Here is a 22,064-nt window from a genome sequence, read left to right on the forward strand (position 1 = left end):
CATTTCTTGCATCTTCTCGATCTTTGCCTCCATTCTTTTTCCAAGGTCCAGGATCATCTTCACCATCATTATTCTGAATTCTTTTTTTTGGAATGTTGCCTATCTCCACTTCATTTAGTTGTTTTTCTGGGGTTTTATCTTGTTCCTTCATCTGGTACATAGTCCTCTGCCTTTTCATTTTGTCTGTCTTTCTATGAATGTGGTTTTTGTTCCACAGGCTGCTGGATGGTAGTTCTTCTTGCTTCTGCTGTCTGCCCTCTGGTGGATGAGGCTATCTAAGAGGCTTGTGCAAGCTTCCTGATGGGAGGGACTGGTGGTGGGTAGAGCTGAGTGTTGCTCTGGTGGGCGGAGCTCAGTAAAACTTTAATCTGCTTGTCTGCTGATGGGTGGGGCTGAGTTCCCTCCCTGTTGGTTGTTTGGCCTGAGGCGACCCAGCACTGGAGACTACAGGCTCTTTGGTGCAGCTAATGGCGGACTCCGGGAGGGCTCACACCAAGGAGTACTTCCCAGAACTTCTGCTGCCAGTGTCCTTGTCCCTTGGTGAGCCACAGCCGCCCCCTGCCTCTGCAGGAGACCCTCCAACACTAGCAGGTAGGTCTGGTTCAGTCTCCTGTGGGGTCACTGCTCCTTTCCCTGGGTCCCAATGCACACACTACTTTGTGTGTGCCCTCCAAGAGTGGAGTCTCTGTTTCCCCCAGTCCTGTCGAAGTCCTGCAATCAAATCCCACTAGCCTTCAAAGTCTAATTCTCTGGGAATTCCTCCTCCTGTTGCCAGACCCCCAGGTTGGGAAGCCTGACATGGGGCTCACTTCAGTGAACTTCACTCCAGTGGGTGGACTTCTGTGGTATAAGTGTTCTCCAGTTTGTGAGTCACCCACCCAGCAGTTATGGGATTTTACTGTGAGTGTGCCCCTCCTACCGTCTCATTGTGGCTTCTCCTTTGTCTTTGGATGTGGGGCATCATTTTTGGTGAGTTCCAGTGTCTTCCTGTTGATGATTGTTCAGCAGGTAGTTGTGATTCTGGTGCTCTTGCACAAGGGAGTGAGCGCACCTCCTTCTACTCCGCCATCTTGAACTAATCCTCTATACATTTTTCCTAAGTCCACTAGGGGGCAATACTGCTCTTGGCTTTCTAGAAAGTGTCACCACCTGTCCCTGCAGATATCTTCTATCTCAGCTCAGAACCAGAAAGCCAACACTGCCAAAAACTGAGGTGCAGTTAGGGCATTCTAGGACCACCTGCGCCTCTGGAAACATTCTCAGTCCCCTCATTGGCCCCAGAAATTCTGTTACTAAACTGGACGGCACAGAGGTGCCGACATGCCTGTCCACCACCTGCGGATTTGTCTAAGTGCTGCAAGAAGCCCTCATGTTCTATAAATCGACCACAAAATCATCCATAATAAGAAAAAAAAATGAATAATGTTACTAATAAATACTAATAAAATAATGATGAATGTTACTAATAAAATACTAATAAATAATGACTAACAATGACAATAAAAATTGAGGGCCATCATAAAGATAATAATAATGCCACCACTATTAATGAGAATCAAAATAAACCTTAAGGTAATGGGAGATTAGAGTACAGACTCTCCTGTATGACTGACCAGGTACTAATTTCTGGCCTCATGGGATATTTTGGCTTCAGAGTCCAAGGTCTGCACAAAGAGAAAAGAAAGTAAGGCAGAATGTAGCAGGAAAAGAGAATACAAAAACAAGGACGAGGAGGACACAGGTGTCCTTGGGAACTCTGGCACAAACCCCGGAGGACAAATCTCACAGGGATGTCCTAAGGGACAGAGATAGAGGGACTTCGGTCCTGAGCCTGCCCACCCCTCCACACCCACTGATTTCAGAAGTTCTACCCCGGCAACTGCAGGCGAGGAACGCAGGACCACAGACCCACAGTCGGAGCGCAAGCCCCAGCTACACCCACCGGAAGCCCCAGCCTCGCCTCAGCCCTCACACCTGCATGCCCTCTGCCAGCTCTTCCTCCAGAACCCTGGGGTCCAGACAGCTGGCTGCCGTGTATCTCAGAGGCGGGGTACAGGAAGGTGTCAGTGACAGCTGTTTCTGGACCAGCAGGGGGCGGCATAGGCCAACAAGTGGTTCTAGAACTCCCGGAGCAGCTGGCTTGCTCAGGCTGAGGGTCACCACCCGCCGCGCCTCTCAGTCCAGCACCATTTCCAGGTAAGCGCTGTTACCATTTACTTAGGCACTCGGATTAAACTTACTGGATGACTCACATGTGCCCACTTTCATTATAAACGTCATCATGGCCCTGTACTTCGTCTCTCAAACATTCTCCATCCTCTCTCTCTGTACACTCACATTGTTTTAGTCTGGAGCCTCATCTAGGGTCTATTACTGCAACAGCCTTCTTCCAGATAGATTGCTCTGCCAACTTAGTTACTTGTCCTGGCCAATTCCGGAGTTGTTTTTATAAAATTGGAATCTAATTTTGCACAGATTAAGGTGTGCGCTTCACCTTTCTGTGCTGCACACAGGCAGGTGTGCGCGTGCGCACACACACAAAATGTTGGTGTCAGTCATAAAAGCCAAGCCTGAGTTTTATTCTAAGACAAGAACACTTAGGATACTCTAATATAAGAGCTAGAAAGAAGCTGAGAGGTGATCTAAGTTGATATTTTCCACTGAGTATTCCAGAATCCATTTCAGAATTGGTTCCTGGGAAATTCGTTAAAAATGCAGACTTCTAGGCATTAGAAGGCGTACCTAGCCTTGTAGGCACCCTACCAAACTAACATTGCCTGGAGTGGGTCGACGTGTCCGCATTTTGAAGCAACTTTCCCAGTTGTTTTTATGCATAATGATTGAGTGTTTCCTGATTGCGACCCAACAGATCTAGGTCTGTACGGGCGCTACTGAGATTCAAGGGGAATGGCCCTCCTGCCGATGTCTGGACCTCCGGGGAGAAGCAGGCCTAGAGGCCCCCTGCCTTCACGTTCAGAGGCATCTGGCTGCCCTGCCAGTGTTGTATGCACTTGATGTGCTATTGAGAGTAAACGACCACAGGATTCAACTTCCTCCTCAGCCCTGAGGGGCAAAGTCTGGTCTTAACAACAGGGAGCTCACACCTTATTGGGAGGTAAGCGTCTGTTAAGCAAACTAACATACGTGTGGTCAGTATATCCTGAGCAGAGCACTGTGGGCTTTCGGACCAGGAGTGAGTGGGGCGATTAATCACGGGGAGGGCTAGCAAAGCCTGGGAAGTGCTCACTAACACAATGTCTAGTCACTAACTAAACCAGCAGGTTTCTGTACACAGCCCGACTCCTCGTAACTGAATATAGATAGCTCTTCGCTCGCACACCTTACCTGGAGCCAAAGTGTCTGTAGCTTATGTTCCCATTTAACAGGGCTTTCTGGTCAAAAGTGTGCGCCCACATCTCCCTAATGAACTGAGCGTCCAACAAAACAAGGATTCTCAGCCTTCTTGCAAAGGCCATTCTGTGCGCATAGAACGCTTCTGTCCACAAGTACCCTAATGAGGTACAGGAGGGCACTTGATATCCGGCCAAAGACATTCCGCCGGTGCCAGGGAGCCGCAGACGGAAGTTTTCTCTGCCTCTTGGAAATGAAGCCAAGCTTTCTCCTCTCTCCAGCCATGAGGACTGCTGTTCCCTGGCTTACCATTCTCTTCTTTATGGGCCAAGTCCCACCAGGTAACAAAACAAACTCTGCTGAAGCTTTGGTGAGAGTAGGGTGCCTGAGGCCTTACAGGGGTCCAGTGTTCACAGCAACATCCGCACCACCTCTGCCCTGAGCAGGGGTCTCGTGGGAAACCTGAGAAGTCCTGCAGCCACTGGCTCAGTAGTTCTCCACAGCAGCTCTCAGTTAGATGACATGAAGTCAAGGGCGTTTCAAGCGCTTGAAACCCTCTTTGTTCCAGCACTGAAGATGAATTATTTAGGCAAATTTACTAGCAGTTTCTAGATCTAGGTAACAAAAAAATGAGGCATTATTCTACTAAATCTTGGTCTCCAAAACTCCTCTACTTTCAGCAAAAATTAGCATCCTAAGATACTGATATAAGAGCCATGCCAAAGTTATAGGGGCAGAGGGATTGGTCGGGGTGGGGGGGTCTCCTTGAAAGGCTTGCCCTGAGTCCGAGAGACCTCCAACCCGCTGCCCCGCCCAGCCTTGATGATGCCCCTAAAGGCTCCATGCCAACCTCGGGCTATCCTCTTCCTTTTCAACATCTGTTCTCCTAAAGTAGAACTTTAAACACAGGGGTCAGGGCGGCACTGCAGTGAGTGCACCCCCCGCATTCTGCAGGCGGATGTGGGCCACAGGTGCGGGCACAGACGTATATCTCCGGGACGTGTAGATCTAAGGAGGGATGAGCGACTTACTGCTCTACATCAAGAGGATTGTCTTACCTTTTCCTGAGAATTCAGGGTCTCAAGGGTTGGGAAGGAGTAGGAAAGTAGACAGATGCGTGATTGGGGACAGTCCTCATATAAGGAGCGGTAGTCTACTTAATCCCAGCCCTGTTATTCCTCTCAAATTCCTTGCAGAGTGTGGGGTAGTGGATATATTTCACTATATTCTGCATTCACACACGCAGAATATTACTATTCTGGTTACAGGTAAAAACGCAGATGAAAACCTTGAATAGACAGCCTCAAACACTTAGGACTAATGTGATCCCATGATTTTCCTTCCAAAGCCTGCTCTGACCATGAGATCCTTCAAGGCTTAGTGCCTTAAGCTTTCAACCCCTGCGATGCTTCTTTTGTCTTTCTTTCAGTCGTGCTTTCTCTCTGGCTCTCACTTACGAAGCCTCTCCCTCATCCTTGTGCCAGTACTCTATGTTGAGGGCTAGTTGACTCTTCCCCGGACTATCTAGCAGCCAAGGTTACTGGCCTATGATTTCTTGGAGGTCGAAGGCCATCGGATCTTTTTTTCTTTGTATGCCTGCTTCCCAGTAAGGGCCTCACATTCAGTGGATGCTTAACAAATATCCATTAATGATTGCCTTGTGAACAGTAAAGAGTTAAATTCAAGTTAATGCATTTGATTTTCGGCTGAATTCAATGGACTTTTGTTGAATGTCCATGAATGCCCTATACTGATCTGAAGCTATTCAAGAATTGGCTTTTATGATCCAGAATAGGAAAATCTAGAAGTGTTGGTTTGGAGACCTCTCTTAATGTCAGCAAAGAGCTTAAGAAGCTGTCAGGGGAAAGGTGCACTTTGTGACATACAGGGACGGCTCAGAATCAAGCCACTTTCGAAACTGAGCCCCTCATTGTGTATGACCCCACCCCCGAGCACTAATATATTAGGACGTAAGTCAAATACTATTCAATGCTTTTAACAAGGATGCTTGTTTAGCCTTTAAGAATCTTAACGTATGCAGTGATTCCTGCAGCAGATTGCAACCTCAAAGACCAGAGCCAGGGAGAGAGGCAGTGAGCGCAGCTCCAGGATGCAAGAGATACTGACATGGGCACTGTTTGCATGTTACATATGTAGGAATATTGTTCCCTTCCCCCGGAAAAATATCCTGTCTAATAATTTCCTTGATGTACATTATCCTTTGGATCTGTATTTCAGTTCCACTTTTGAAAGACACACATACACACACACATATAGAAAGAGAGATATCTCTAAAAAGTTTCTTCTACTCTAGGAAAACCAGCAGTAGAAGACTAATATTAAATAAAAACTGACCTCTGTCATCGGTGTTAGCAGATAATAAGGATCGAGAAAGACCCAGAAGAGCTGGGGCATGTGTGCCCTGGCGTGGGGGCAGGGCTGCCCACGGCTAGCCTTTCGTTACTCAGATGCACTCAATATTGTCCGATTTTACAGCAATGCCCCAAATCCAAATTTTTGTGTGAAAGCAGATTTTTAAGAAATCAAGTAACAATGAAAAATCCACACAAGATTGTTTCCAGATACTCCCTCCTCCCATGTAATTCAATAAAAATTCAGGGACACCAGGAAATAGCTACCACAACTCTCTTCTCTGTGCAGGCAGGGCCGGTTTCAAGGAAGTCTGTGAGCGTTCCAAACGGCTCCTGCCAGGAATTCTGCATCGACTCAGAAATCCAGGCTGGGAGACGTGTGGATGGCCGACCATACCGTCTGCCCATGGTGCACGTGCCTGAAGTCGACCCTGCTACACCCAAGGAGCACTGACGCCCTTCTTAAGCTGTTTGTTTGTTTGCATGTTTTATTCTCACTCTCTCGTTCGCTTTTGCTCTCGCCTCTCTTTCTGTCTTTGTTCTCACAGGGATTCTTAGTGAGTTCTCAATAAATAAAAAAAACAAAACTTGCAAACACAAAACCTATTTTAGGAATTCGTACGATGTATTTTCACTTGGTCGTGGTTTGGTCTCCATCTTTCTATACGGCCTGGATGACCTCCAGGTTGGGTGGGGGGCCTTTTTTCTTACCTACGGTTTTTGCCTGGCCCGGGCAGCCCTCCACCCTTCATCTGGGGACACTACTCGCCTTCCCCACTTGGAAAATGCACGACTTCATTCCATGCAGCCTTGTGGGGTCTCCCTCCCTCTCAAAAGGGCCGATCACAGGAAACCTGCATAATTGAATTTCCCAGACTTCGCCAGCAAGCTGAGTGTGGACAGAGCAACACCCCGATAAAAGACAATTCTCACACCCTTTTCAAAGCCAGTCCTCCGGGTTCCCTTTTTTCCACATTCTCACCAGCACTTCTTCTCTTTTATCTTTTGACAACAGCCATCCTAACAGGTGTGGGATGGTATCTCACTGTGGTTTTGACTTGCATTTCCCTGATGAATAGTAATGTTGAGCAATTTTTCACATACGGATTAGCCTTTTGTATGACTTCTTTGGAAAAACGTCTATTCTGGTCCTTTGCCTGATTTTTTAATATACATATTTATCACAAAATGGTTACCACAATAAGGTTATCTAACACTTCCATCACCTCAGATAGTTAGAATTTTTTTGTGTGTGGTGCAAACTTTTTTTTTTTTTTTTTGCGGTACGTGGGCCTCTCACTGTTGTGGCCTCTCCCGTTGCAGAGCACAGGCTCAGCGGCCATGGCTCACGGGCCCAGCCACTCCGCAGCATGTGGGATCCTCCCGGACTGGGGCACGAACCCGTGTCCCCTGCATCGGCAGGCGGACTCTCAACCACTGAACCACCAGGGAAGCCCGGTGCAAACTTTTAAGATCTACTCTCTTACCAACTTTCAGTTACACAATAAATTACTTACTGTTAACTATATATACCAGGCTGTATATTAGATCTCCAGAACTTATTCATCTTACAGCTGGAAGCTTGTACCTTTTGACCACCTTCACCCATTCACCCCAACCTCACTCCCTGCAACCACCAATCTACCTGCGATTTCTATGAGTTTGGATTTTTTTTAGATTCCACATATAAATGAGATCATATGGTATTTGTCTTTCTCTGTCTGACTTACTTCAGTTAGCATATGTTCTCAAAGTTCGTCTACGTTGCTGCAAATGATAGGATTTCCTTCTTTTTTTTCATAACTGAACAATATTCCATTCTGTGTGTATGTATATGTCCAATGCATGTTTCCCAACACCATTTATTAAAGAGACTATCATTTCCCCATTGAGGAGTCTTGACTCCCTTGTCAAATATTAGTTGACCATATATATGCGGGTTCATTTCTAGGCTCTTGATTCTATTCTATCGGTCTACGTGTTTGTTTTATGCCAATAACATGCTGTTTTGATTAATATAGCTTTGTAATACAGTTTAAAATTAGGAAGTTGTGATGCTCCAGCTTTGTTCTTCTAGCTGATGGCTTTGGCTATTCAGGTTCTGCTGTGGTTCTATATGAACTTTAGAATTTGTTTTTTCTTTTTCTGTGAAAAATGCCATTGGAATTTTGATGGGAATTGCACAAAATTTGTAGATTGCTTTCAGTAGCATGGATATTTTAAGAATATTAATTATTCTGGGACATCTTTTCATTTATTTGTATCTTCTTCAATTTCTTTCATTGTTGTCTTATATTTTCAGTGTATAGGTATTTCAATTCTTTGGTTAAATTTACTCATAAGTCTTTTATTGTTTTTGATGTTATCACAAATAAAATTGTTTTCTTAATTTTTCAGATAGTTCATTTTTAACATATAGAAATGCAACTAAGTTTTGTATGTTGATTTTGTATCCTGAAACTTTACTTAATTCATTTCTTAGTTCTAACAGTTATTCATGGAGTCTTTTAGGGTTTTCCATATATAAGGTTATTTCATGTGCAAAGACTATTTTAAAAATAAAACTACCATGTGATACAATAATTCTGCTTCTGGGGTTTATTTTAAGGAAACAGAAACACTAACTCAGAAATATATTTGCACCCCCATGTTCATTGCATTATTCACAATAATCAAGACATGGAAAAAACCTTTGTCCACTTATAGATGAATGAATAAGGAAAATGTGATACACATTATATATATGATGAAATATTATTAAGCCATAAAAAAGAATGAAATCCTGCCATTTGTGGCAACATGGATGGACCTTGATGGCATTATGCTATGTGCAATAAGTTAAATACTGTATGATCTCATTTATATGTGGAATCCAAAAGAAAAATCAAACCAGAAAAACAACAAACTCATAGATACAAAGAACAGACTGGTTGTCACTAGAGTCAAGGGGTTGGGGGTGGGTAAAAAGGGTGAAACGGTCAAAAGATACAAACTTCCAGTTATAAAATAAATAAGTCCTAGGGCTTCCCTGGTGGCGCAGTGGTTGAGAGTCCGCCTGCCGATGCAGGGGACATGGGTTCGTGCCCCGGTCCGGGAGGATCCCACGTGCCGCGGAGCGGCTGGGCCCGTGGGCCATGGCCGCTGAGCCTGTGCATCCGGAGCCTGTGCTCTGCAACAGGAGAGGCCACAACAGTGAGAGGCCCGTGTAACGCAAAAATAAATAAATAAATAAATAAATAAGTCCTAGGGACGTAACGTACAGCATGGGTGACTATAGCTAATAATACTGTACTGCATGCTTGATAAGAGAGTAGATAAGTTGATAAGAGAGTAGATCTTAAAGTTCTCATCACAAGGAAAAAGTTTGTAGCCATGCATTGTGATGGATATTAATTAGACTTATTGTGGTGATCGCTTCCCAATATATACATATATTGAATCATTATGTTGTATACCTGAAATATAATGTTGTATGTCAATTACATCTCAGTAAAAAATCATTTCTTTTTCAGTAATCAATAAAATAAGAGGACAAAAATTCAGTAAGTATATAAAAGACCTGGACAATACTAACAACAAACTTAATCTAATTAATATTGTTTAAAAACTTCCCACAACAACAGCAGAATAAACATTCTTTCTAAGTGTGCACTTACCAATATAAACTGTATTCTGGGCCACAAAACAAGTCTTGATAGACATAAAATTATCCAAATCATATAAAATATGCTCTGTGACTTTAATAGAATTAAACCAGAAATCAACACTCAGTACCTAGAAAATTCCCATATATTTGGAAATTAAACAACACACTTCTGGATAAAAATGAATAAGCATTTGAATTGAGTAAAAATAAAAATACAACATAACAAACTGTGTGGAATAAAGCTCCAGTAGCATTTTGAAATAAATGTATAGTATCCAAATGCTTATATCATCAAAGAAGAGCAAATTAAATCTAAAACAAGAAAAGCAGGAGATTAATGTAAATAATAAAAGAAGTTAAACAGAAAATCAATAGAGAACAAAAAAGAAATCAAAAATTGGTTCTTTGAAAAGATGAATAAAATTTATAAATGTCTTACCATTTTGATCTGAGAGAGACAGACAAAAAGAACACAGATTACCAATGCCAGCCATGAAAGAAAGGACATCATATCCTACAGATATAAGATGAATAACCAGGCATTATTAGGCATAACCATATGTCCATAAATCCAACAAGATCAATGAAAATAGGCAAATTCTTTTAAAGAAACAAACTAACAAAACTCACTTAAGAAGAAATAAATAAGAAAGAAGAAAGACAAACTATAGGGACAGAAAGATAAGACATTGTCAGGGGCTAGGAACAGGAGACGTTGACCACAAAAGGATGTGAGGGGAATTTTGTAGGTAATAGCACTGTTCTATGTATTGATTGTGGTGTTGGTTATACAACTATATGGATTTTTAAAATCTCATAGAATTGAGCTAATTTTTAAGGAATAAAATTCAGATGTCTGTTGTGTAAGACATCTCAATAAATCTGACTTAAAAGACAGTACAAATATCAATTCTGTTCCTGTCTTCTGCTTTTATTGCTCCCTTTATCTGACTTCTAATAGCTTGTGTCTTCTTTTCATTAAGCTTGAATGTCAGGATAGAGTTCACTTACAAGAACCTGCTATATTTCTCCACCCAGAACACGGCCTTCCAGAGTAACCACAGCTTCCACCCCCATACCTTTCCTGTACCTTTGAGGCCTGGCACCACTACAGGGACAGGTAAAAATCTGGAGGAGGTCCAGTCATGCAGAAAAGCCTACATCACCCTCTCTTATAGTTCAAAGTATAAAACAGTGGGCACTGATACTGGGCAATGGAAAATAATCCCCTCTGGCTCTGCTCCCGATGTATTCATATAACCCAAACTGTTTCCTGGGTTCATTCAATGTCAGCTACCACCTGATGACCCTACAGCCAAAACTCAGCCCTAAGGATTGGTCCAAATGGCTAGAAGAAAAACAAACCCTGCATGAGGATATAGATGCTATAAGCCAGAGTTCTCAACTGGAGATGCTTTTGCCCCTGGCACATAATTGGCAATATCTAGAGATACTTTCAGTTGTGATAACCAGAAATATGCTACTGGCACCTAGTGGATAGAGACCAAGGATGTTACTAAACATCCTACAATGACAGAAATGACCTTCAAGACAAAGAATTACCTGACCCAAAATGTCAGTAGTGCTGAGATTGAAAAAACTCTGCTACAGGCTTTGACACAATGGTAAGAACCAAAACCCAGAAGAGGATAAATATCTTGTCTCAAGAGCATGTTGTAGCCTTCCTAGGAAAGCCCTAAATAGGTGTGAGGCATCCACCCACTCCCATAACTATTCTTCAGAATGGTGTGCGTTTAATTCATGGACATGCAGCATGTGAAAGTAATTCTCAGACACTCGAGCATAATTGGTGATATTTTTCATTCTTACATATTGTTTCTCTCCTGTTTTTGCTTCTCCATCTTTTTCAGTGCCTAACCACCTTCTCGCCCAATTAGCATCAGATCCCATTGCCTGAACGAATCTGACTTAATTCATCCCCAGTTCCATACTTCTCTTTGTATTTTGCCCTAGAACATTGTTTTCCTAGACGACTTAAAATCTGTTGAGGAGGGGCTTCCCCGGTGGGGAAGTGGATAAGGCTCCTGCAGTGGATAAGACTCTGCACTCCCAATGCAGGGGGCCAGGGTTTGATCCCTGGTCAGGGAACTAGAACCCACATGCATGCCACAACTAAGAGTTTGCATGCCACAACTAAGGAGCCCGCGTGCCACAACTAAGGAGCCCGGCTGCTACAACTAAGGAGCCCACCTGCTGCAACTAAGGAGCCCTGGAGCCGCAACTAAGGAGCATGCCTGCCGCAACTAACAACAAGCGCAACCAAATAAATATTTAAAAAGTAGGAATCTAAACTATGTATACTTTAAAAAGAATCTGTCAAGGAAATTACAAATGCGTTTACAACATAATCACTTGAAACATCTGCACATCAAAGAAAATCTGACTGCTCAACCTTTATAACATTGCACCCACTGTGGCGTCACTTCCCCCAATGTCTCTTTGTTCCAATTTCCTTGATATTATGCTCTCCAGTGATGCTGGGACCAGGACTGTGCAAATCACATTTCCCAGACTCCTTTGCCAACTGGCTTCAATGACAGGCACTACAGGGGGATGTAGAGCTTGGAGAAGGGGGAGGGACTTCCTTCCTCATTTTTGTTCCTGTCACTGCTGCTACAGCAATGACAGGTTGCATCCAGGAGAAACGGTCGGCCCCAGGGTTCACCTTCTCATGGCACTCCAGGACCAATTTCATCATGTCCTCAAACAGATGCCAGCAACAGCTAGTTGATGCCCCTTCTTCATAGATCTGAGGGCTGACCCTGAAGGTCTCCCCTTAGAGCTGCAGAGGCACCAGGCACAGCTGCACAGCATGCCCCTCCTCCGAGGCCTGATGGTCACAGGACTCCTTCCCAGGCTCCTGGTTGCTTCCATTTTGTTGTCCCACTGAGTGGTGTTATCTACTTCCTGCAGTTATTTCTGGGTTCCCTCAGCATTCTCTTTGAACAAATCCTGACATAAATCCCCTTTGTCCAAAATACTAGTATATTCTAATTGACTGGATCCTGACTGATAGAACTGCTACTACTATTGTTTCTCCTGTCGTTGCTACGGTTACTGCTGCTATTATCATCCTAGATAACACATCTAGGTAACACGTCTAGTTACCCAACCATAAATTGACAAAGAGTAATACAGACGACATCTCCTCACTCACAATTGACAGATCAAGTAGTAAAAATACATTAAGACTATAGCGCACCTAAAACAGCAATTTTTAAGGTAAAATCTACAAACGCTTTCAATTCTAAACATTATAAATGTGAAATATAACTCAGTTTCTATTTTCCACATAACATAAAGAAGAACTGACTACATATGAGTCCTCTCAGGATCCTGAACAATTTTAAAATAGCACAGATAAGTGTGTTTGATAATAATGCATGTAACTGTAATTTAATAACAAATGAAAATTGAAATAAGAAAGCATAAAGTAATTCAAAAACATTTTAATAACTAGAAAGGAAATAATGAAAATACTCCTTATACTGGTTCACTGATCAGATAAGCTAACATTACTCTTACATAACATGTGGAATTATTATGTAAGACAATGTAAAATGTAAAAACTTTTTTTCCCAAGTAAAAACAGATAATTCTTTTCTTATATCTTAAAGTTAAAACAGTAGCAAATGATAGGGAAAAGTTCTGTATTACTTAATATTATGGCTAATTATAGACATGAATTTTAGAGCCATTTCTATCAAGTCTTTAGATTTTGACAGCATATTTATATATTTTATTTCAAGTTACATTGTTCTTAAAACTGTAATAGTACTTGCCCTCCAGTTTTTTTTTTTCAACATCTTTATTGGAGTATAATTGCTTTACAGTGTTGTGTTAGTTTCTGCTGTATAACAAAGTGAATCAGCTATACGTGTACATCTATCCCCATATCTCTTCCCTCTTGCGTCTCCCTCCCACCCTCCCTATCCCACCCCTCTAGGTGGTCACAAAGCACCAGGCTGATCTCCCTGTGCTATGCGGCTGCTTCCCACTAGCTATCTATTTTATGTTTGGTAGTGTATATATGTCCATGCCACTCTCTCACTTCGTCCCAGCTTACCCTTCCCCCTCCCCGTGTCCTAACCTCTTTCTCAGAGCTCCTCCCTGGTCAGGGGGCATGGAGACGCCCACATAGGTCTGACTTGTTAATGGCCCGTTCTGTCAAGAGGAAATGAATCCACGCCACTTGAGTCAGTCTGTCCTTAGAGTGCAAGTAAATTGAGTAGAGGTTAACGAATACCAGCATGTGAACAACATAAAGGTTAGCATTGGAAGCACCATTCAAGCAGGAAAGTTTTCTCTGTTCTAGTCACAGTCTTCATTGAAATCGTACTATAGCCGATAGGAAATTTAGAGCAGAGCCTGACAGCTAGTATACTCTAAACAAATTCCTCTTTAATGAAAAAAGAAGTGCAGAGATCATCGTGTCCAATATGTGTCTTCTTAATATGTTTGCTCCCACTGCTACCAGCGAGTCTTACGTGACCTACAAACTATTTAAACTCTTTCTACAGAACTGACTACCAACCTCCTCAACCGTGACACATTGTTTTCAGATGCAGGTATGAATACCTAAACTATAGATTGTGAAGTACTTCTGTGGACCTCAGTCATCTTATCTACAAGTGACGAGCTTGAGCCTGATAGCTTTTAATTGACAGTTTTAGCCCTAAGCGTCCATGATCACAGAGTATCCCATTTTGTGTTGCTGTCTCCATTTCCCAGCCCAGTCATTTTCTTCCTACAGAACGCACGCGTCAGTATTCCAAAATGTGTTTTCCTCCTTCTTGCCTCCTTTTGCGAGACTAGATTTATGTTGGGGTACCTATGCCGTGCGACTGCTAGTTAACGTGAGAACCCCTTCCTAGACTGTGGACCAGCACTTGATCTTCTCAGTAACCCCTCCCTGGGAACCGTAATCCTCTTTCTGAAACCCTATTCTGGGTCTGTGCCATTTACATAGAGTGGCCCAGTGGCCAGTTTAGATGAGACAGTTCTGGTTTATGCCTTAGTTCTGATACAGTTATAAGACTGCTTCTTTGGGCTTCCCTGGTGGCGCAGTGGTTGAGAGTCCGCCTGCCGATGCAGGGGACACAGGTTTGTGCCCCGGTCCGGAAGGATCCCACATGCCGCGGAGCAGCTGGGCCCGTGAGCCATGGCCGCTGGGCCTGTGCATCCAGAGCCTGTGCTCCGCAGCGGGAGAGGCCACAGCGGTGAGAGGCCCGCGTACCGCAAAATCAACAACAACAACAACAACGACAACAAAAAGACTGCTTCTTTCACTTTCCAAAAGTGTCTAGTTTGGATTTTAAAAATGCTCACCCTACGCCTACAATTATGGACATGCCTCTCCCATAGCGAGAGTGGTACTCGTTATGCTGATGTCTCCATTCCTTGAGGAGACAAACACCTACAGGACAGAGTTCCCCAGGACACCCCTTAGCACTAAGCCCTGTTGATAAGACTCTGTCCATCTCTTTTTCCGACCTACTGAATAGATAAAATGATAGATGCTGATGAAATCCAATCCTTTCAGATCTACCTGCCTACAAATAAATTGCTGTGCCTCACCTAGGCATCCCAAGACACAAGGTAAGGATAAAGCAGAATGTGACGTCATCAGGCAATTTGGCTAATGGCAAAGGAATGGTCTCTTTCCTATCCTCCCCCATTGTAATCCCAGGGAAGCTGTTGATACTAGGTTTACGAATCTGTAAGACTGATTCCAGGGTCTTGTCTGACCTGCCCAAGAGCCTTCTAAACTGCAGACCCAGGTAATCAGCCACCACCTTACCTGGGGATAAGAGAGTCAAAAAGAGGAGCATGGAGAGAAGCACATGGAGTCTCATGGATGAACGGCAGCTGAAGGGAAGCGTCATCAACATGGTCAGGGCCTGGGGTCACTGAGCATGGCAGGTCCATGGCCTTTTATGATGCTCCCTGGACCTGTGGTTTGTTCATGATTAGTGGAGCCTAACCAAAAGAGAATAACTCAGTCTTCCACAGGAAATCTCCAGGGACAAAAGTATGCAATGTGGTGGTAACTCAATGGATGAGAAAGCAGAAGTCAGTGTTATGCGTTTCCCACAGATTTAGGATATCCGCATGGTCTGCTGGGTTCCTTTATGGGAAGACCCATGTGGCAGGGGACTGACGACGTTAGCAATTGGCCAGTGAAGACGTGAAGCCTGTGAACAACTGCATGAGTGAGTGAGCTTGGAAGCAGATTCCTTTGCACCCCAGCCTTCAGATGAACCTCCAGTCAGGCCCCCAATTTTACAACAACCTTGTAAGAGCTCTTGAGCCAGAGACACTTATCTGTCTCACCACATAAATTACGTTAGTAACTGCTTACTGTTTTAAGCTACTGACTCTTGGTAATACGCTATATAGCAACAGATAGCGAATAATACAAGTATGCATCTGTCCTCTAGCAAACATGCTTTAATAGGGCACAAGTTCAGGTGGGAGGATCATGAGGGTGTTACAATTGTATTTCAGGTCTTTTCCAGCCATATGTTAAAAAGATAAATGTATAACAACATTTAAAGTAGCCGTGGAAGTGACCCTATCTACCTTGCGTACAATTATGTGTGCGAGTTTGTGTGTGTGTAAGAGAGAGAGATGGGGTTGGGAGGCCAGGGGAGGGGATGGGCGGGAGAGAGAATGAATGAGAGAACAGAATGGGAGAATGAGGGAAAGAGAAAGAATAAAGAAATATGAAGCAATCATTAGTTCAAGAGTATTCCCTGTGATAAACAAACACTTGATGGTTCTTTTTCAACTTTATACTGATTGTTGGAAGAAGGAAAAACAATGAATACTCCATGATAAATGTCTCTGTAAGAGACATTTCAGCTCCTATATATCTGTATGTATCTATCTGTATCTACCTATTTATCTATATCTATCATTTATCTATCTATTATTTATTATCTATTGTATCTATCAATCATCTATAATCTATCTATATCTATTGAGCTCTGAGACTCAAGCAGTCCAGAGGTGACCTTCTTCCTCCTTCTCTTCTGCTGGTTCCAGCCCATGGCCCACCTATTCCTTTTCTTTGCTTATATGTCTTCATCTTTTACTTTGATCCCTCCTTCTGAGTCCTCTGTGGAAGAGATTCCCGGTTTGCAGTTTCACCTCTAACTTTTCAACCCCAAATGGTCATTTGAAAATACCTGCTTATTCAGTTTTCAATAAAGTTATTTGTCAGTCATCTTATATCTGAACATGCTATCTTCCAGTCACTTTTCTGAGCTTTAGGTCTAAAACACACGTAAGCCACATAACTACTCACAAGGATCTTAAAGTTTTATGGGAAGAGACAAACATAGGAAAAATGATTATACCAAAATAGGTGAAAAGTTAAAGCATGACTATTTGGAAACACGGGGTTACAGAGAAAGAGGACTAATTCTTTTTGTGAAATTAGTCAAAGTATAAACAAAAAACTCACAACATAACACCAAGTTTACAAAAGAAATCATGATTGTATATATTTATAAATGAAAAATGATTTGTGAAGTGAATCTGAGGACTAGAGATGAGAGTGGAGGGGAATTCAGACAAATGAAATAACATGAGGAAAGACGCTGAGATGTGATGACTATGGTATACTGATGGTGGTGGATTATAGCACAGTGATGTTAGCTGAAGCGATCACGCCTGCAGTCTGGTGAGGAGAATCAGAGGCGCCCATGAGTGCCCTGACGGCACATGCTAAGGTAGGAGGGGCTGTATGCACTGGCTTGTCCTCATAATGGAATGGACAAACTCGTCTGAGTTTAGACACCCGTCTTTGGGCAACGAAGAAGACAGACAGGAAGGGGCGGCCTGGAAGGGAATGATCACTGGGACTGAGCTGAGACAGAACAACTGGATGGCAAACTCTGGGTTAAGAGAAGGTGACATGTGAAAGGAATATGGAAGAGCTATAACTGACTATATTTAATGAACAAATGGATGCACTGGGTTCCTGAATAAAGTAAAAGGGAATTCACCAAGAAAGAAAACACAGTGATGAGAATGTTTGGTTTTGTGTTTCTTTGTTTCTGAGATTCGGACAGGAGCAAAATGAGGTCCACTTTCAACATCGTAATGTTGTGACTAAAATCAGGTCATAAGGTTTTTTGCGGGTTTTTTTACAAGTTTTTTCCAGCCTTATTGTCAAATAAACTTTGTATGTATTTAGGGTGTACAACATGATGATTTGATATACATATATATTTGCAACAAGGTGGATGAACGTGGAGACATTATGCTAAGTGAAATGAGAAAGATAAATACTGCATGATTTCACTTACATGTGGACTCTAAAACAGTTAAACTCAATAGAAATATTGAGTAGAATGATGGTGACCAAGAGCTGAGGAGTGAAGGAAATTGGGAGATATACATATATATATATGTGTGTGTGTGTGTGTGTGTGTATATGGAAATACATCTCCATGGAAACTTTACTGCATTTACCATTTTCACTGCCTACAATCCATCAGTCCCCTATGTGTGATAGTATGCTGGAGTGACCCCAAATCATTATTTTGAAGGTCAAGTTTATTGGCGAGAAAATGAATCCTTATCTGGAAGAAAATGTGGTTCACACTAGCAGGCAATGACTTCCATCTCCGATCCAGTGACATAGTGTCTGGTCGAATGTATATATGCTGACTAAGTATTTGTAGCAAGCAAGAGTGCAAATGGCTCTTTTTTTCCATTTGTGTTATTTCACGTGAGGACAATATGAACTGTGACTCGTTTTGTCATTTTCCAGAATCTTTTAGAGAGAAGAGTCTGTAAAACTTCAGAAGAAGTTGAAGATAGTCTGGAAACGGAAGCTAGCATGTTCTAAGAATAAAGATAAGACCTTTGAGAGGTGCCCGAAAGACATACACCGTCCCCTTTGTGATGTCACGCCCCCTCCATTTTAGTAGGACCTTATGGCTTTGGATTTTAGTTAACTAGCTTTCTTTGAGAACCCAGATCTCTGAGGGGCTCTTAAAAACTGTGATCTACAAATTACTCAGCTTGCTCTCTTTGTCAGGGCAGGAACATAACTCTTTGCTCACATGGGCGACTCCAATAGTCCCTGAGGATCCAAGTATGTTATTTATTCCGTTAACTTGTACTCAATGACGTCTGGCCTCCCTGATCTTCTTTCGTAATGAACTCATTGCTTATACTCAGCCTGCCATTTTCTTACAGTCTCATTTGAGAATGTGTCTCTGCTACCAATCAAAGCTACTGCTCTGAAACCTCTTCCCTCTTTGTCTCAGTTCCTGGGTTCCAGTCTTAACCAACTGGCAATGTGGCAAACCCGAGTCAGTCCCCCATTAGGGCTGGTGACAATAGCACTGACCTTCCGGAAAGCCCTGCACCCACCAAGCTGACCAATACAGAGGGCCTACTGCTCAAGTTTCAGTTCACAGACTTTTCTCCTTGAAGAAGGGAGTATTTCAGGAAATTGCCCTATCATTTTCAAGAACAGAAACATTTCAAAGATATTCTCTAGGGTCTATTTTTTCTATGACAGCAGTCATTTGAGAGCACTGAACCTGTAATCTTGGCAAAGTTTAAATCTTTCTTTCAACCTGATCATGTTTGGTTTGCATCTTTCAGTTATTTCTCGGTTTCCGATACATTGATGGTACCCGGGGATTTCTGGCACCCCTATAGATTCTCTCAAAATGCTACTTACACCATTCCAATGGCGTCTGGGGAGTTACAGAAGGAGAGGGAACACAGCAGGCTCAAGCCCTCACTGACTTTCCTCCTTATGACTTTTGGCGTGGTTCAAACATGTCAGAGCTATGTTCATGTAGTACCGACCGTGGACGTTCTTCTTTTCTTTCTGACCTTCATGAGATCGAGGTTGATATTGTACTACGAGACACTACATGGATTTTTGTGTTCAGACAAACTTTAACTTGGTTAAGGCAATACCGTCCTCTTCCTAGTTAAAAAGTAATGTTTCTCAGGTGTCAATGTTGATTTTCTTTTCCATTCTCCCCTTCAGATACACATTTAAGTTACTTGATTAAGTGGGTATATTGTCTATGTCATTCTGTCACAGTAAACAGGAACATCATCACCAAATTTTAATCTAAAAATATTGACTTATTATTCTTAGCTAGGAATGGCCTCGATAGGCAAATATAAATAAAATTAATGTGATGACACCAAAAATTATCTTATTTAATAGACCCCATAATTATTAAATGGACCTTGAGTTATTTCTTGAGTGGTAAAACCTTGACACTATGCAAATTCTCAACACACAGATGAGCCCAAAGTGAAGCTATTAACTGTCCGTTTCCTAACTCTTGTTTTAGGCGGATTTTCTACTGGAAGGCCAGTTTATGTTGAGGACTGTGGCATCAGCTCTACCACTAGAGAGTTATTTATTAAATTAACTTTTCTACCATACAAGTCATCTGGAGGATAAAATGGTCTGGACACAATGACCAATTTTCAGCTTTCTAATACCCTTTACTTTTTAGATACAATTGAAAGGATTATTTAGAATGTCCACAAACTTACTTTTCCTCTAATTGATACACTCCATGATGAAAACTTCTCCGTCCTTTGAGTTAGGTAGATCACATCTACATTTGGAAAGAAAAAATAACTTCTTCTTTCTGAGCTCATTGAAGCATGAAGAGATTGAGAGATTTTCTATTTGTTTAGAATAAACCTGTACCACGACTGAGTACCCACAGGCTCTTTTTTCCTGAAATCCTCCCCTACCCCTTATCTAAAGGAAAGAGGAGGTGAAATGTTAAACTTTTCTCTTTTTTTTTAAGATTTATTATTTATTTATTTTGGGCTGCATCGGGTCTTCGTTGAGGCAGGCGGGATCTTTTGTTGGGGCACGTGGGCTTCTCTCTCGTTGTCGCGTGCAGGTTTTATCTTCTCTAGTTGTGGCACGCAGGATCCAGGGCGTGTGGGCTCTGTAGTTGTGGCGCATGGGCTCAGTTGCCCCACGGCATGTGGGATCTTCGTTCTCTGACCAGGGATCGAACCCGCGTCCCCTGCGTTGGAAGGCGTATTCTTTACCACTGGACCACCAGGGAAGTCCCGAAATGCTAAACATTTTAAAAAAAGAATGCGCACATAGAAGCCGACGGAAGGCAACTACAACGGTAGCTGTATGGATCTGCGAGCTTCCTGTGACCTACAAGCCCAAAATCATCTTGATCCTGTTTAACCAAAGTCACCTCATTTCTCATCAAACTTATTTTTTTCCCAATATGCTCCATCCACACAGGTCTTTCTGTTCTTCAAGTAAACTAAGCAAGGGACCTTGCTCCTGCTATTCTACATGCCTATCATACCCTCACGTGGGTATCTGCTTGTCTATCTCATTTTCAGCATTCACATCTCAGGTCAAATGCTGTATCCTCAGAAAGCCTTTCTCGGTCCATTTTATCAACTCCATCCTCCAGACTATATCTGGCCCATTATTGTATTATTGTGTTCTGACCACTTATCACTTTCTGAAATTACCTTATCATTCTATTTTTGCATGGTCAGATTTTCCCCACTGAATATAAGTGCTGTGAGAATATTTCTGCCATTTCCGCTGTTCTATTGCTAGTACAAAGAAAAATGCCTGGTGAATAGAAGACATCTGGCAAATATTGGTTGAAGATCCATATAAAGGATTAAAATAATAAAGACACTGGTGTATTTAGAACATACATTTTGTCCATCCCCTCGTTGTTTCACTTTGACATTTACCAAAGTTATTTTTGAAGCCTAAATTAACAAAATGCCAAAAACATATAAGAAAAGGAGGGAGGAGTTTGTTAATATTTTGGCTGTTGGGTAAAAAGGAGTCAGTGAATGTGATGAAGCAACTGAATGGACCCTTTGTCCAGCTTCTTTTCTCCATGTAGAAATGCTCTTCCTAGACCTCTTCTACTCTCACGCTTACGTTTACAGGTTTATATTCCATTCATGGACTAATGATCTCACTGACTCTTCTTCTGCAGTAAGAAGTGGTTTGGCTTCTGCTGAAAACCACTGTTTCAATCTCTCTGGCCTTTGCAGAAGAGACACCTGCAAGATAACAGGATATAATTGGTGCCTGCCGAAGACGGTGGAAATGCTGTTGCCAGTGGTGGATTCTTCTGCCAATTCCAATGCCCATTATCTATTCAGATTATCAACCACCCATTAAGCATAAATTGAAATGAAACTTGGAAAAACATCAAAAGGAAACGTCTTTGTATCTAAAAATTTTAAATATACATATTAAACACTGCTAGCTTTATTATCAACTTCTATCATCCCTTGTCAAGCAAAATAAATAAATACATATTGATTTAAAATCTACCCAGATACTACTTCTTTGTGACTCATTTTCAGATCCAAACAATCTCTTTAGAGGTAAGAAAGCCCATTTATTTGACAAATTTTTAAAAAATTTGTCACAGAAAGATCAAAAGATTAACCAACAAGTTGCAAAGACGAAAATATAGTTATATGCAACATAATTAAATAGACGCACAGAGAGTACAAAGGAAATGCAAAGGTCAAATATAGAAGAAATCTAGAAAATATCAGGGAGGGGAGGAGATGTAAACAGGGAAAGGGGAGAAAATTGGAATCAGGCAACAGGAAATAATCTGGGATGATATGTAAGGATTGTAACTGCATGGCAG

The 22,064-nt window shown here is 42.2% G+C and overlaps 2 protein-coding genes across 2 annotated transcripts; both read left to right on the forward strand.

Annotated features, from left to right (window-relative positions):
• The first annotated feature begins 3,634 nt into the window (after positions 1-3,634).
• DEFB108B (defensin beta 108B) lies at positions 3,635-6,177 on the forward strand. The gene is given in 3 exon segments (XM_029226265.1): positions 3,635-3,692; positions 6,013-6,044; positions 6,046-6,177. Coding segments are annotated over 3 exon segments (222 nt in total).
• Positions 6,178-6,346: 169 nt separating this feature from the next.
• On the forward strand, positions 6,347-21,596 carry LOC114897487 (beta-defensin 109-like). Its single transcript, XM_029226266.1, is given in 4 exon segments — positions 6,347-6,408; positions 10,353-10,489; positions 21,393-21,468; positions 21,470-21,596. Coding segments are annotated over 4 exon segments (402 nt in total).
• Positions 21,597-22,064: the final 468 nt, after the last annotated feature.

The sequence above is a fragment of the Monodon monoceros genome, unplaced genomic scaffold (assembly GCF_005190385.1).
Source record: "Monodon monoceros isolate NGI ecotype Baffin Bay Population unplaced genomic scaffold, NGI_Narwhal_1 Super_Scaffold_17, whole genome shotgun sequence".
NCBI lineage: Eukaryota > Metazoa > Chordata > Mammalia > Artiodactyla > Monodontidae > Monodon > Monodon monoceros.